At 48.3% G+C, this 12,429-nt stretch overlaps 3 protein-coding genes across 3 annotated transcripts; 2 read left to right on the top strand and 1 right to left on the bottom strand.

Annotated features, from left to right (window-relative positions):
- Positions 1–2,632: 2,632 nt before the first annotated feature.
- NECHADRAFT_55449 (uncharacterized protein) lies at positions 2,633–3,324 on the top strand (the record flags this gene model as incomplete). Its single annotated transcript, XM_003040152.1, has 2 exons — positions 2,633–2,752; positions 2,818–3,324. 2 exons carry the CDS (start codon positions 2,633–2,635, stop codon positions 3,322–3,324), a joined length of 627 nt encoding a protein of 208 aa, XP_003040198.1.
- Positions 3,325–5,069: 1,745 nt separating this feature from the next.
- On the bottom strand, positions 5,070–5,595 carry NECHADRAFT_55443 (uncharacterized protein; the record flags this gene model as incomplete). Its single annotated transcript, XM_003040141.1, has 2 exons — positions 5,070–5,202; positions 5,249–5,595. The coding sequence occupies 2 exons, from the start codon at positions 5,593–5,595 to the stop codon at positions 5,070–5,072; spliced, it is 480 nt and encodes a 159-aa protein (XP_003040187.1).
- Positions 5,596–10,194: 4,599 nt separating this feature from the next.
- On the top strand, positions 10,195–12,308 carry NECHADRAFT_88717 (uncharacterized protein; the record flags this gene model as incomplete). Its single annotated transcript, XM_003040151.1, has 5 exons — positions 10,195–10,425; positions 10,479–10,630; positions 10,685–10,763; positions 11,308–11,753; positions 11,822–12,308. The coding sequence occupies 5 exons, from the start codon at positions 10,195–10,197 to the stop codon at positions 12,306–12,308; spliced, it is 1,395 nt and encodes a 464-aa protein (XP_003040197.1).
- Between the last annotated feature and the right edge of the window lie 121 nt (positions 12,309–12,429).

The following is a 12,429-nucleotide window of genomic DNA, read 5'->3' as shown; positions in this document are numbered from 1 at the left end:
AGCCCGTATCAGATACCAGAGTTGATGGACGAGTAGGATCGGTTTCGGTACTGCTCTGTTGCCCGGATGATACTGCCTCCGACTCTGACATTGAGCTGCCTTGGTATGTGCTGGTGCCCGTTGATAAAAGTTCCGAGCTCAAGGACATGGTGTCAGTGGTCCTTGTGTTATCAGTGCCTCCACTGCGCTCAGTAGACACCGGTTCAGTTTGCTCCGGCGGCTGAGAGGTTGTCGACTGTGAGTTGGAACCGCTTCCTGGTGTGCTGCCTTGACTAGCCGAGGAGGTCACCGACTGAGTCTCAAGTGAATATCCTGAGCTCGAGCCTGTAGACATATCCGAAATGGTATAAAGTTGAGTACCACTAACGTGGTCGGATGTAGGGTTTTCAGACGTTAGGTCCGAGGGTGACGAGAGCCAGACGCTGAAGTCGCTGAACCAATCTCAGATGAAGTGACAGAGTCACGGGTCGGCTGAGTGCTGCCTCCTTCAGTTGCATGAACTGATAGGTTTGAACTGGTGTTTGATCCGAGTTCTGCATTGCCAGACGAAGTGGGAACGGTGGCATCATCAGAGGAGCTTGGCGGACCAGTTTCAATTGTTCCTTGGTCGGGGCCAGTGCCAGTTGCTGAAAGGTCTTGAGAAGAGGATGTCAAGTCCATCCGCAGCGAAGAGAACCTGGCAGATGAGCCAGTGAGATGGGATGTGGCCCCTGAACCTCCTTCGCTTGTATGCCCCGGGATTTCCTCAGTGGCCCTTGGGATTTCTGCCGAGGAAGACAGAGAATGACCGGTAACAGATGAGCCGGTGCCGGTCGCTGATACGTGGCCCATTGACGAAGAAGGCGCCGAAAGGGACAGTGTTGCTAGACTCTCTAGGGAGGGAATGGCTGACAGTTGCAAAAGAATGTGTGGACGATGTCGAGCCCGACCAAGAAGAGGCAGCCGACGGTCGATCATGTTCGTTATCAGAGGCAGAAAATGACTCTAAGTCTCCATGGGTAGATGAAGAGGTCGGATGTCCATCGTGACCTGTGTCGAGTGCTCCATGAGACGTGGTAGACGATGACTCCTGGCCATGCGGGCGGCAAGGACCACCGAGAGCTGTCACGCTCCAAACGGAGAAGAGTAGTAGATGCCTTATGGCGTCGGGCTTAGTAAAAGAGTGACTTGAAAACTGAGTGACTTGGTAAAAGAGTGACGAGTCAAGACAAGAGTGTGTGCCCTAGAATAGGTAAACTACTACGCGATCTATGCCATCTATATAACTAACCATATGTCGATTCCCATCTCTCGTGTTAGTTGTGCCTTAATGCCAGTTGCAGCAATAAAGAATCGCTATCTCATTAGCCGATGGCGTTGGTACCGACCTGCGGTCGCTTGTCATCGTGTCCACTTTGTTGCATCTAGATCAGGTCATAGTAACTTACCTCTTACACGATACAGCCAACACTGGACATAAGAAGACCTAGTTCTAGTAAAATGCTCCTGGGGATGAGTTTTGTTCGCATGCAGTCGCAACGTGATATTGTCTGCTACCAACAGCAATCACCAGGCTTCTCCATAACACGAGAGGACCCATAGATTAACGGCTATGGCCGTCTTTGCAGACCAGCAGATAGAGGTACATGCAGATATAATTGATCCACTTGTCTGGGTATATAACGTCAATGCGATGTGTCTTGTTTCAAAACGTGAATACGAGAGAGGTAATTTCGTTTTACTCTTCAGCCGCAATGCCGCCAGCATCGAGGAAGGATGGACATGTGGGGTGACAAGGATGTATCTTCACCGTTGGAAGCCATTAAAGGAGGAAGCTTTGCAGCAGTGTGACAGCCAGTGAGGTCCAAGGGGCGACGTAGCTGAAGATATAATCCCTGTCCAATATCATATTTCATCGACATGACATGCATCTCCTGAGTACATCTAACTTGAAGCCTACCACTAGGAGCAGTGCCGAGATCTCTTCGCCGGCCGCAGAGTACAGCCCTCTCCCTCATGCTCGCCTCCACCCGCGAATCACCAACACATGGTTTCAGCCAACCTCGCCCAGCCTCGCCTTTCTCTTTCTCCTTGCTTAGCTTCTTACGATGCCGCATTCTCCATCATACCAAAAACTTCTTGTTTTGACCCCTCTTCTGACCTTGATTCGCTGCGAGCAACCATGGCGTACCACCCCGAGTATCCTATCTGCACCATCTGCGGCATCAGGCTCGAGGAGCCTCTCTGCTACCTGGAAGAGCTCGCCGAGCGCTCGCCTGATGAACGAGACTGGAAAGACGACGTCGTTGCCCTATCTGGCCCGCATTGGTTACCAGGGGAATTGCTGTCCCTGGACCTGGCTGACGATGCAGTACATCGCTTTGATGCTGTCGCAACCTGGCATCCCTCGGTAGGGCTAGTCCTTCTCCCGGATAAGCGAAGTGTGGATACCCAGTCCCGGTACGAGCCTGACGAGCCCAATACCTTGGTACCGCCTGTCTCTATGCAGCTTTTCATGGGGATACATGCTGCCTGTGAGGAAGTTGCCAACCGCGTCATGAGGACCTCATTCAAGGCTCGGGTTCGTTCAATAGGAAATTTCTGGATGACGCTCGAACGCCGTTGTGCTCGACCCATGGACAGTCACCCGCACATGAACTTCCTCCCTTACTTGCCAGAATCCCAGTCAGGTCAACCACGCTCGTTTGGCACTGGGCGTTACTTTGTTCCCTATTCCTGCATAATCAGATATGGAGATGAGTGGGATGGATGGGTAACTTTGAACCCCCCCCCCCCCCCCGGTTCCTTGGCGTACCAGCAACTAATCGTCTTTAACAGTGGGAAGATGACCCCATCGTCATTTCTGACTTGACGACTCAGCTTCTCTCAAACCTTGAACCAGTCAGTCGGACCACCGGTCCTTTGCCGAGCAAGTTCATGCAACAGTTCAAGGGTCGTTTCATGACTCTGCCGCAGGAGCTCAAGAATCGGCTTGTGTCCCTGTTGCAGGAAAGTCCTGTCTGTCTTAATTGCACCTATTTGATGCCTCAGTATCTATGGAAGCAAGCGTTCTTGCAAATCCCGTTTCTTTGGGATCTCGATACGAAATTAGTACTCGAAAAAGCCGGTTCAGAACCGTCCGAGACAGAGGAGTGGAACTGGGAAAAGTTTACTCGGCAGGTTCTGAGTCCCGCACAACCCCAGTCCCCCATTTCATATGCGTCGAAGAAAGGTTATGTGTGGGACTACGATAAGGTTGGACTGCGTATGCCCCCTGGATTTACCAATCGCCGGCGAATCTGGCAGATTGTGGAGGAAATGTGGCCAAACGATGTAGGAGTGTGAAGCTGTATAGTCTGAGATGAGACAGGGTTAGATTTGAGGCCACAGATCGAGGGGGTCGGCAGCAAATGGAGCGAGTTGATCGAGCCAATAGCTGTCCACCATATTATCGACTTGATCATGACCCTGGATAAGAGTCTCACCATTTGTCTAGGTTCTTTCATCCTTGCCCTTGCAGTTTGCCTGTAACTCAATTTGAATGACACTTTTTTGACAGCAGCCTTGAACTCCGGTATCAATATGAATCAACATTACTCGTATATGCATGCAACCTTCATTGTGTTCAAAGATGATATGTGCGCCAACTAGATAAGTTTGGTAATTCGCCGAGATATTGCATTTAAGCTCTAACTAAGCCCGTACTCTTATTGATTTACCCTAGTAGCTATTACCTAAACCTTTGTATCTTTACGACCGAAACCTTCCTCCTTAATAACTTAAGTTACTCCTGTGACTTAATGACTTAAAAACCTTGATCCCCTCCCTAAGCCCCGGCAATATATTTTCCCTAATTTATCCTCTATAGCTAACTTCCCCGCTTTATATATATCCTATTAGCGGCTTTAATATCGCAATTAGCTCTAATAGGCTATTAACCTAGCCTATATTTATTATTATCGCCTTAATAAGGCGGCGCCTTATAGACTTTATAAGTCCTTTAAGCTCTAATAGCTTTATATATTATATAAAATACCTAAGCTCTTAAGGTACCCCTAGGCGCTTTAAAGCTATAAGAAATACCTTATAGGCTAAGATAGCTAATTCGATATATTAATTTCTTTTAAATATTATTTATTAGAAATTATAAGGTAATATAATATTAATTTAATAGATTAAGAGCTATTTTATATTTTATATAATTTAGCTTCTTTCTTAATAATTAAGAAAATAAAGAAAAAGGTAATAATCTCTATAAGTAATAATAATAATAATAATAATAATAATAATAATAATAATAATAATAATAATAATAATAATAATAATAATAATAATAATAATAATAATAATAATAATAATAATAATAATAATAATAATATTATTATTATTATTAAGGTTATATCGCTAATTAATTATAGTTCTTATAGGTATTATATTTAAAGATATAATATTAAAAAATAATAACTTAAGAAAATAAAAAAGTAAATAATTCTCTTATTTTTTATATAGAGGTTAAAATAATTAAAATACCTATAAGAGGTTAGACTTTTATAATAATATAATTAGGTATAACTCTTTTATTATTATAGAAGTTTAATTAGGCTATTATATTAATATTAGGTTATAATATTTTATTATATTTAAGATCTATTCTTTATTATAATTATAGCCTGGCCCTTGATGGGTTAATTGAGCCTAAAGATCGCATATAACCTTAATCCGTAAGGCCGCCTTTTTTAGCCCCAGAGCTTCAAGATTCGAGGACGAACTATGGATACAACACCAGGCACAACTGCAACCACTCCCGCCCTCGACCTCAGTACTGTGACTATAGCATATCCTGCTCCCTCCTCGTCCAATGAGACCACCAATGATCTCACACGTCAGAAAACCCCAGAAAGTAGACATTGGAAAGTCTCCCCCACCATCACACACAACGGCTTCACTCGCAACTCTATTCTCATCGAGAACGTAGCCCTCCCCTATATGAATGAGCTCGAAGAATCATTGTATGATCGTCGTTTACACTTGCTTCCCTTTGCAATTGGATACATCATGCACAGGCATAAGAAAATTCTCAATATTTTCCGTCAAGGTATCATTGCTGCATCGCTTAAAAACCCCGATATCCAATCCCGAAAATCATTTTCCACCCACTTCGCCACAACTGCCAGAGCTGCTCGGAGCTGGTACATGCCCAGGATGGTAGAAGTGTCTCCAATCCTCATAGACTGGTCGAGTAGCAGCTGTAGAGTGATTAGTTAGATACTTTGACAATTGACAAAGACTCACCATCTCATGTCCATTATCCACGGCGAACAAAACTTGCCAGACGTTGCCGTACACTTGAAAGACAGGGACAGTTATTAGTTTTCGGCGAGTGGTTATGGCCCGTAGACGTTCCTGCCATGCTGCTGTCCAGATAGCTAGCTGGACATGGCTGCTAGCTACTGTGCCTGTTGACGCCTTGGTTTCGATAAAGACTGGAGCTGGTCGCGTTCTCAAGGCTTCGTACACTGTCTGGTTGATTGTCCGATGTTTCTGTTGGACAAGCAATGAATCGATTCTGGACTGCACGTCATCGTCAGGCAAAAAAAGCAGGGCATAGTCGACCATCTTATGAACCGATGTCCTCACAGGCTCGACGGAAGACGCGTCGCTGACGAGACTTGATTGGCTTGAAGCAGCACTGGATGAAACAGATCCAGTTGCCCAGCCATCATGAGTCCCTGGTTGAAAGTCCTTGACGATCTGTGCATTCGTGATGGTCTCGGCCTTGACTGACGAAAATGAGGACAAGGCCAGCTTGAGCATGGGATAATGCACGTGGCCGTTCCACGCCGACTCGCCCTTGTTGAAATTGGTAGCATCCTTGGCCTCGTGCAGAATATCCTCCATCGTAGCGTGCTCGCGACCCAATAACTCATCGTTAACCTCCGAGTTATCGGGCTGCCACATGAATGGTAAAATTCCGGCCTTGGTGATGCTAGCCGTGCCCATGATTTCCTTCAGCCCAGAGGGGAGGATCGCAGACTTGCACGACACGGCGAAGAGCTCATTGTATAGTCCAATGTCCTCTTCGGGCAACTCAGTCATCATGTCTGCTGGATTAAAGACGCGGATTGGTCGCTTAAGCTGTGCAAGACTGGCGGTGGTTGGGTATCGTTTTGAAGGAGAGGTACGCCTCCTCTTCTTGGGCGATGACGGGGAGAAGACGCTGCTGCTTCGAAGCGTGGCGACGAAGGAGGAGACGTCGGTGGTGGTAGCTTGTTGTTGTTGCTGTTGTTGTTCCTCGGCGGCTCGAGGTCGAGGGGTCACATCAGGATCAATAAGCACGCCGGATCGCCTCTCTGGGCTCGACATGGCGCTGTGCTTCCGCTTGGGATGGAGTATTTGTGTTGGGGATGCGTCGGGTGTCTCCTCGACTAGATCGTTGATCCAGGCTTCAATTGCAATACTGTGCATTCTGTTACATTGATGTGCTCGAGAACGAAAGCTGCTTTTTAGGCTTAAGGCCTTATCTCGTGATGGGGTTGGGTTGCGCGTGGTTGTGTTCAGTGTTTTGGTATCTGGTGGGGCTTTATGTTGACCTCAGTTGCCGGGCAACGATCCCTCCACTAACTAATCCAAGGCCCCACCATGACTCGATCCCTTCATAATAAACCAATAAGAGAGAAGCTCTAGTAATTCATTCATTAATCTCCCTGTCGACTAGCGATAATAACCTCTTCTCTGCTAAATATTACAAACCATGACTATTTTAGTTCCCAAGGGATGTTCCAGCGTCGTCAGCCATTTCCCTTGACGCGGCCAATTGGACCTATCCTCAACTCCCATCCACATTCTAAGCGAGTATCCCATCCCATACCTCGCCTTCAGCTAATACAAATTATACACGAGGCGGGGTCGGCATGGGCATGACGAAGAACACTTGTGGTTGTTCCCATCGTATGACTGACCAGCTGTGGTCAAAGAGACGTGCTGGCTGCACGCATAAGGCTTTTCTAGTACCAGCCTCTATTGGACACAGTTCCATCTTTCACGCCCTTTTCAACATGCGTAATACCATCCCGAGCATGTTGCCAGGTTCAGTCAAAGACTCGACAACCATGCCCGAGAGATCTGAAGACGCTTTATAGGGCACGAAGCATGCCAGGGACCTATATTCTGGGGTCCTCAATTCGTCTCTTCAGTGATTGGGCGTCCTGGCGACACGTTCAAACTCTGAGAGTCAATCTTGAGCAGAAACTAAAATCCTTAAAGTACAAAGCATCTGGACTGGCTCTTCCTAGAGGGGCATGTTCGCAAAGTGCAGAACTCTAGCATGGGAATACTCGAGTTGTCATTGAGGCTTGAAGTTACCGGTTTGATGACATCTATATAAGCCAACTTCTACTACACCATGAGGTCGAGAACAACGTGGCCTGAGATTCACAACAAAGACATCGCCCCAAAGTGGAGATAATGCCGAATCATACAACGGAGTGAGAGAGAATTGCTGGTGGCTTTGATAGATCAGTACACTCATAAAGCTCAATTCTATCGGACATGTCATGGTTCAAATAAGAAAAGTCCAGGAGAAAGAATGCAAAACAAGACAAGAACATTTCGCGCCGAATACAAAGATTCGTCCCTACCAACATCAGCGCTGTCTCCAAAACGTTTATCGCATGAATATGACCTGAATTTGCCGAAAGAAGTGCACCTAAATTCCCTGTTCAACTCCAACAGTCACGCAATGGCAATCTGATGCATGAAGTGCTCGGAAACCAAACATAAGTCGATTTGTGTGTGCATGCCATCGCGCCGCTAGCGAGGAATCCTCTGCGACCTGTATGCGATATTATAGGAGGAGGTTGGAGTTCGCTTGAGTGCGAGATGAGATTACGATGAATGTTTTGGGTCTGTCTTAGTGCTTATCGTGTTAGGCAATAAGGCGGCAAGCCTTATATATAGCAAAGCGCGATTAGGATAGATATACTCCTGTAAGGTGGTGAATTCGTTGCCCATGGGCGAAACTCAACAAGCCCAAGAGAACGGGAATGAAGCTGATGCCCAGGAGATATCTACTCATCTGTCCATAACCCATGTATTAGAGGAGGAAAGACCTGACACAAGACCGCAAGTTGATGCAACCAAGAGCAAAGAAAATTGCCACCAGCAGCCCCAGCATCTATCGTCATCATCCACCGGGTCGAAGATTCATTCTTGAATCCCTAGTTCTTAAGGGATGGAAGTTTCCACGGCGGAAAACCCTATCTGTATAGGCGCACACTGGGCCGACTTGGCCCCGATCACGAAAAAGAGAGGTCCACAACTCGGCGCTCAAGACGATGAGGGTTCACAACGTGTTGATCATGCGTTCTTTATTATAGTTGGAGCCCGGCCCTCGTTCTGTTAACTGAGCCAGAAGATTGAGGACTCATAACTGCCAACCTCTAGACGCATGCATGCGCATACCAATGCATTTATCTACTGATATCTGCCTTCTCGTCCATCCTGTCGTTCAGAATCCGTGCGCTGACGAGCACTGCCGGGGATCACTTCTCGACTTCCCTGGGGCCCCCGGGGCAAGGCTGTAGCCCCCTCTCCAGCTCAACATAACAGATAGCTGAGCATTGTACATGCCTTCTTCTGCCCTCTTCGCCATGCCTATCATGGTTGAGAATCTTCAGGGTGACCTACGGCTTGGTAGCCCAACTTTTTGGCGAAATGGTCATTTAGATCGTCACCGGGGCTGAAACGGGTATGCTCGCTGAAGCCAACGCGAGCCATAACAGCGTTGAGTTAGTAATGGGAATACTAATGTTGTAACAGATGGGGGCCGTCAGCCTCCTTCGCCATCTGCAGGCGCGCCACGGACACTGGCTTCAATTGCTGTCAGCACGGGCGTCCAAGGCCACGAAACTGTCCGCCGTTTCTTCATGGTACCCTAGGATTGGGTGGCACTTTGATCGTTCCGACCATTAATACACCTCGTTCTTCTAGCTTACTTGCTAAGCCAAGAATTTATTATACATAGAGGTGTTGCGTAGGTATATCTCTCTTCACTTGTATTGAATCCCAGGGCCACTGTGTTGACATCGGGTCATGATGTTATGATGTGTTGAAAATCTATGCTTTATTATAGTTGCAGCCCGGCCCTCGATGGGTTAACTGAGCCCGATGGTTGGGTGTTATGCCGGGTAGAGGTTAACAAGGAGGATGCATTAGAATAGTTCGCGACTCTCGTCTGATAAATCTATGGTTACCATCTGAAAGGGTGCGCAGCGGTTGGAGTTGCTTTATGGTGCCCGAGGTGCTTGGTGCTAAGGTTGTTCCGTGGCACTATGTCTATACCTGGCTGAGATAGACGCCATAGTTGATCAAATTAGCTTTATCGTCTTCTCCCCAGTCTTATATTAAAGTTGACGTCATTCAGGTTTGACAGACTGGCAATGCGAGTCAATCTCGTGTCATGCTGGCACCGTCGGGAACGAGAAGGATTGCTCTCAACATTTGGGCAAATTTTCCAAAGCCTACTCGTCGCAGCAAGATACCCAATGCAGCAACCGAGTATTGGATCGCCATGGCCTACGTGTCTCTCTTTCTGCAGTCCCGCAGTGGACTCCCTCGGTTCCTGCGACGATCCGTGTGTGTTTTCGGACAGGCCAACAGGGATCGACAGGAACACGACCTCTGCCCTGTCAGCAAAGGGCTGCGTATATAGCACCACAATGAGCTTCTAATCTTGAGGTTCAGAAAGAGTCTAGGTAAGTAATTGGTTCAATCTGATACAGCCCCAGATTAAGGACTGTTTGTCAGGACCTATGGGATGGCAAATTTGAGGTGACATTGTAGCTAGGTGGAGAGCCCCGCCCGTCAGCAAGTAGCTGAGTCTGTGCTAGACTATTCTTGGCTCCCTATCCATTCTATTAACAGTGTGCGGGTGTTTGTTGATGCAAATCCCATAAGCTGTCATCAGCACAGCCCCGCCATTCAAAAGGTATTGATCGCCAGTTGAGCTATCAAGCGCACTATGGTTCTGTTCTGGGAAAGAGAGTCCAACTGCCGTGTCTCGGCGCACGAGTTGAAGATATACCGCTCAGACAAGTTTGGAGCTTGGTATATAAAGAAGCCATGACTACCATCCAAGTCTCATTCTTCATCACCATCCACTTCACCACATCCAAAACACTCAAGAATCGCAAGTAGACTTTCATCCGGTCAGTAATAATGCCTCGCCTGACCCTCTCCGCACTGGCCATCCTGGTCTCGACCTCTCTGGTCACCGCCCTGCCGGCTGCCCAGCCATTCTCGGTCGAAAGCTGGGTGAATGATATCATTGCCAATCCCGACGGCAACCATCTCTCTCCCGAAGAAGCTGCCAAGCAATACTCGCAGCCCACCGAGGGTTCTTTGGACAAGCGCGCGACTTGCCACGACACTGCCTATGCACCAGCCAATGTTCGCTCAACACCCCACCGCCCTCTTAGAAGCTGATTCGCTGACCAAACCAGGTTCCCGATGCTGTGGCGTGCATCAATCAGCTCGCTGGAAAGGGCGAGACGGCCTGTGTCATTGCCGGCGCGAGCTCGCGCTTTTGTGAGATCGGCGGAGCTGCAATCGACGGATTCGTTCCCGCCGGCGCGGAGGGAACCCAGGCTCCCTGGTGAGTTGTTCCAGAGTATACATGTACAATACCAGTAGCTAACCCCCGTAATAGCAGCGAGGTTGCCCGTGCCGCGGGTAGGATTATGGATACGTGCTGGCGTGCGGACAACACGGTCAAGGGATGGGAGGTCGTGGGCAGGATTGTTGTTCACCTTTACTCCAAATAAGTAGCTGAGGGCTGCGTGAATGAGAGGCTAGATCGGCTGGGCGAAGTAGGGTTGGCATTGTTGTTTTCTTTCATATTGTCTTGTGCAAGTAGTCTATCTTTCTAGAAGGTACATATATTCGTTACGGCCTCACACGCGGGAAATAGTCTCTCTCGAAGTCTCCTTCCTCGGCAACGAAGCCAATGTTGAAGGAATTGCACCCCAGAGTGGCGACGCGCAGTCCAGCCTGATTCCACCACCCTTCGTGGAAGTTGGTCCTCTTCCTCATTCTGAACCCTCGCATTTGCCCATACCAGTTGAGTTCACAAACAACAATACCCAGTATAATACACAGAATACATACAACTACACTTATAACTAAACTTTGTATGGCGGCGGTCATGGCCCCCCTGATAGTAGTGGAGGTTGGCATATGCCCTGTTTATTGTGCGGCGCCTGTCGCCTAATCTTAATCATCCTGTTTGTCAGCCTCATTGCCTTTGCTGTATACGGCGCCGCAACCGTCTAGAACAACTCGGTTGCTTACATTCAGAACTTGTTTTCCGCCGTTACTTCGATCCTCCCTCTCGGATACTTCATCATTCGCCCCGAAGATCGTCCTGAGGGCGATTCTCCTCCCATTACCTTTGTCACTACAACACACATCGCAGCTGAAACCGCCGTTGCCATCCATATCATTCCTGCCCCATCTGGCATCCTCAACGCCGTCGACGATGCGAACTTTTCGATACCACACCAGGAGCACCCAGACACTGTCGCCAAGATGGAAAGCCACGGGCCGTTCTTCAGCGATTTTCAGAGCATCGGGCTCGACAATATGTGTAGTCTTCGCGACGCATGGGCCATCGTCTCTGGGAAATCTTGGTCGTGGAGGAGAAGCTCAGGGAGGTTGTTGGGCCTCTCGACAGAGACATGTCTCAGCTGCTTCGCAATCTTGCAGGCCATCCTACCACCGTACGCTGGCATCAGGAAACCAACGCGTCATTTTATGAGTAGCTTCTCACCATGATACCCTAGCGTAGCAAGAAGACGCCGGCTGAGATTTTACACACCAACTACGAACGCCTGAGGAGACTCGCCGCCGGCGTACGCACCGGACGTGGCCTATTCACCAAGGCTGAGACCGAGAACATCCGCAACCATCTCCTGATTTTCATGGAGGGTGCCTGCAAGCTACGGAACTTCATCGAGAAGTCTAGGCACCACGTCTCAAATGTGACGGGTGATCCCATTAGCGGCGTGGCCGCTATAGCAGCTCGGTGGAATATTCTCTGTGATATATTTGTTTGCACCAAGCTGTGTGTGAATAATATTGAGAGACAGTTGGGACAACTCGCGACAGACTCGAGACAGATGGAGGAGACTTACGGGGTGAGTCTCAGAACTCAGTTAAGCGTTACGCCGAGGGACGCAAGGAATGTGAAGATATTGGAGGATAAGATGGCCAAATGGATGAGTACGATTGTAGGAACAGTGAAACAGTTTCATCGGTTCGAGTTCGAGGGCTGAAGAGAGTCAGGAGGCCCGAGGGGAGTGAGCTCAAAATGTAGTTAGCTGCCACCCGGCCATCGTTGGTCTGGCCAGGCAATACCCAGACGGAGGGAAACTCCATGCAACTCCTACCATATAA

Source organism: Fusarium vanettenii (genome assembly GCF_000151355.1).
Source record: "Fusarium vanettenii 77-13-4 chromosome 15 genomic scaffold NECHAsca_78_chr15_2_0, whole genome shotgun sequence".
Lineage (NCBI taxonomy): Eukaryota > Fungi > Ascomycota > Sordariomycetes > Hypocreales > Nectriaceae > Fusarium > Fusarium vanettenii.
Note: the sequence above shows the minus strand (reverse complement) of the source record. Positions and strands in the feature narration are given on the sequence as shown.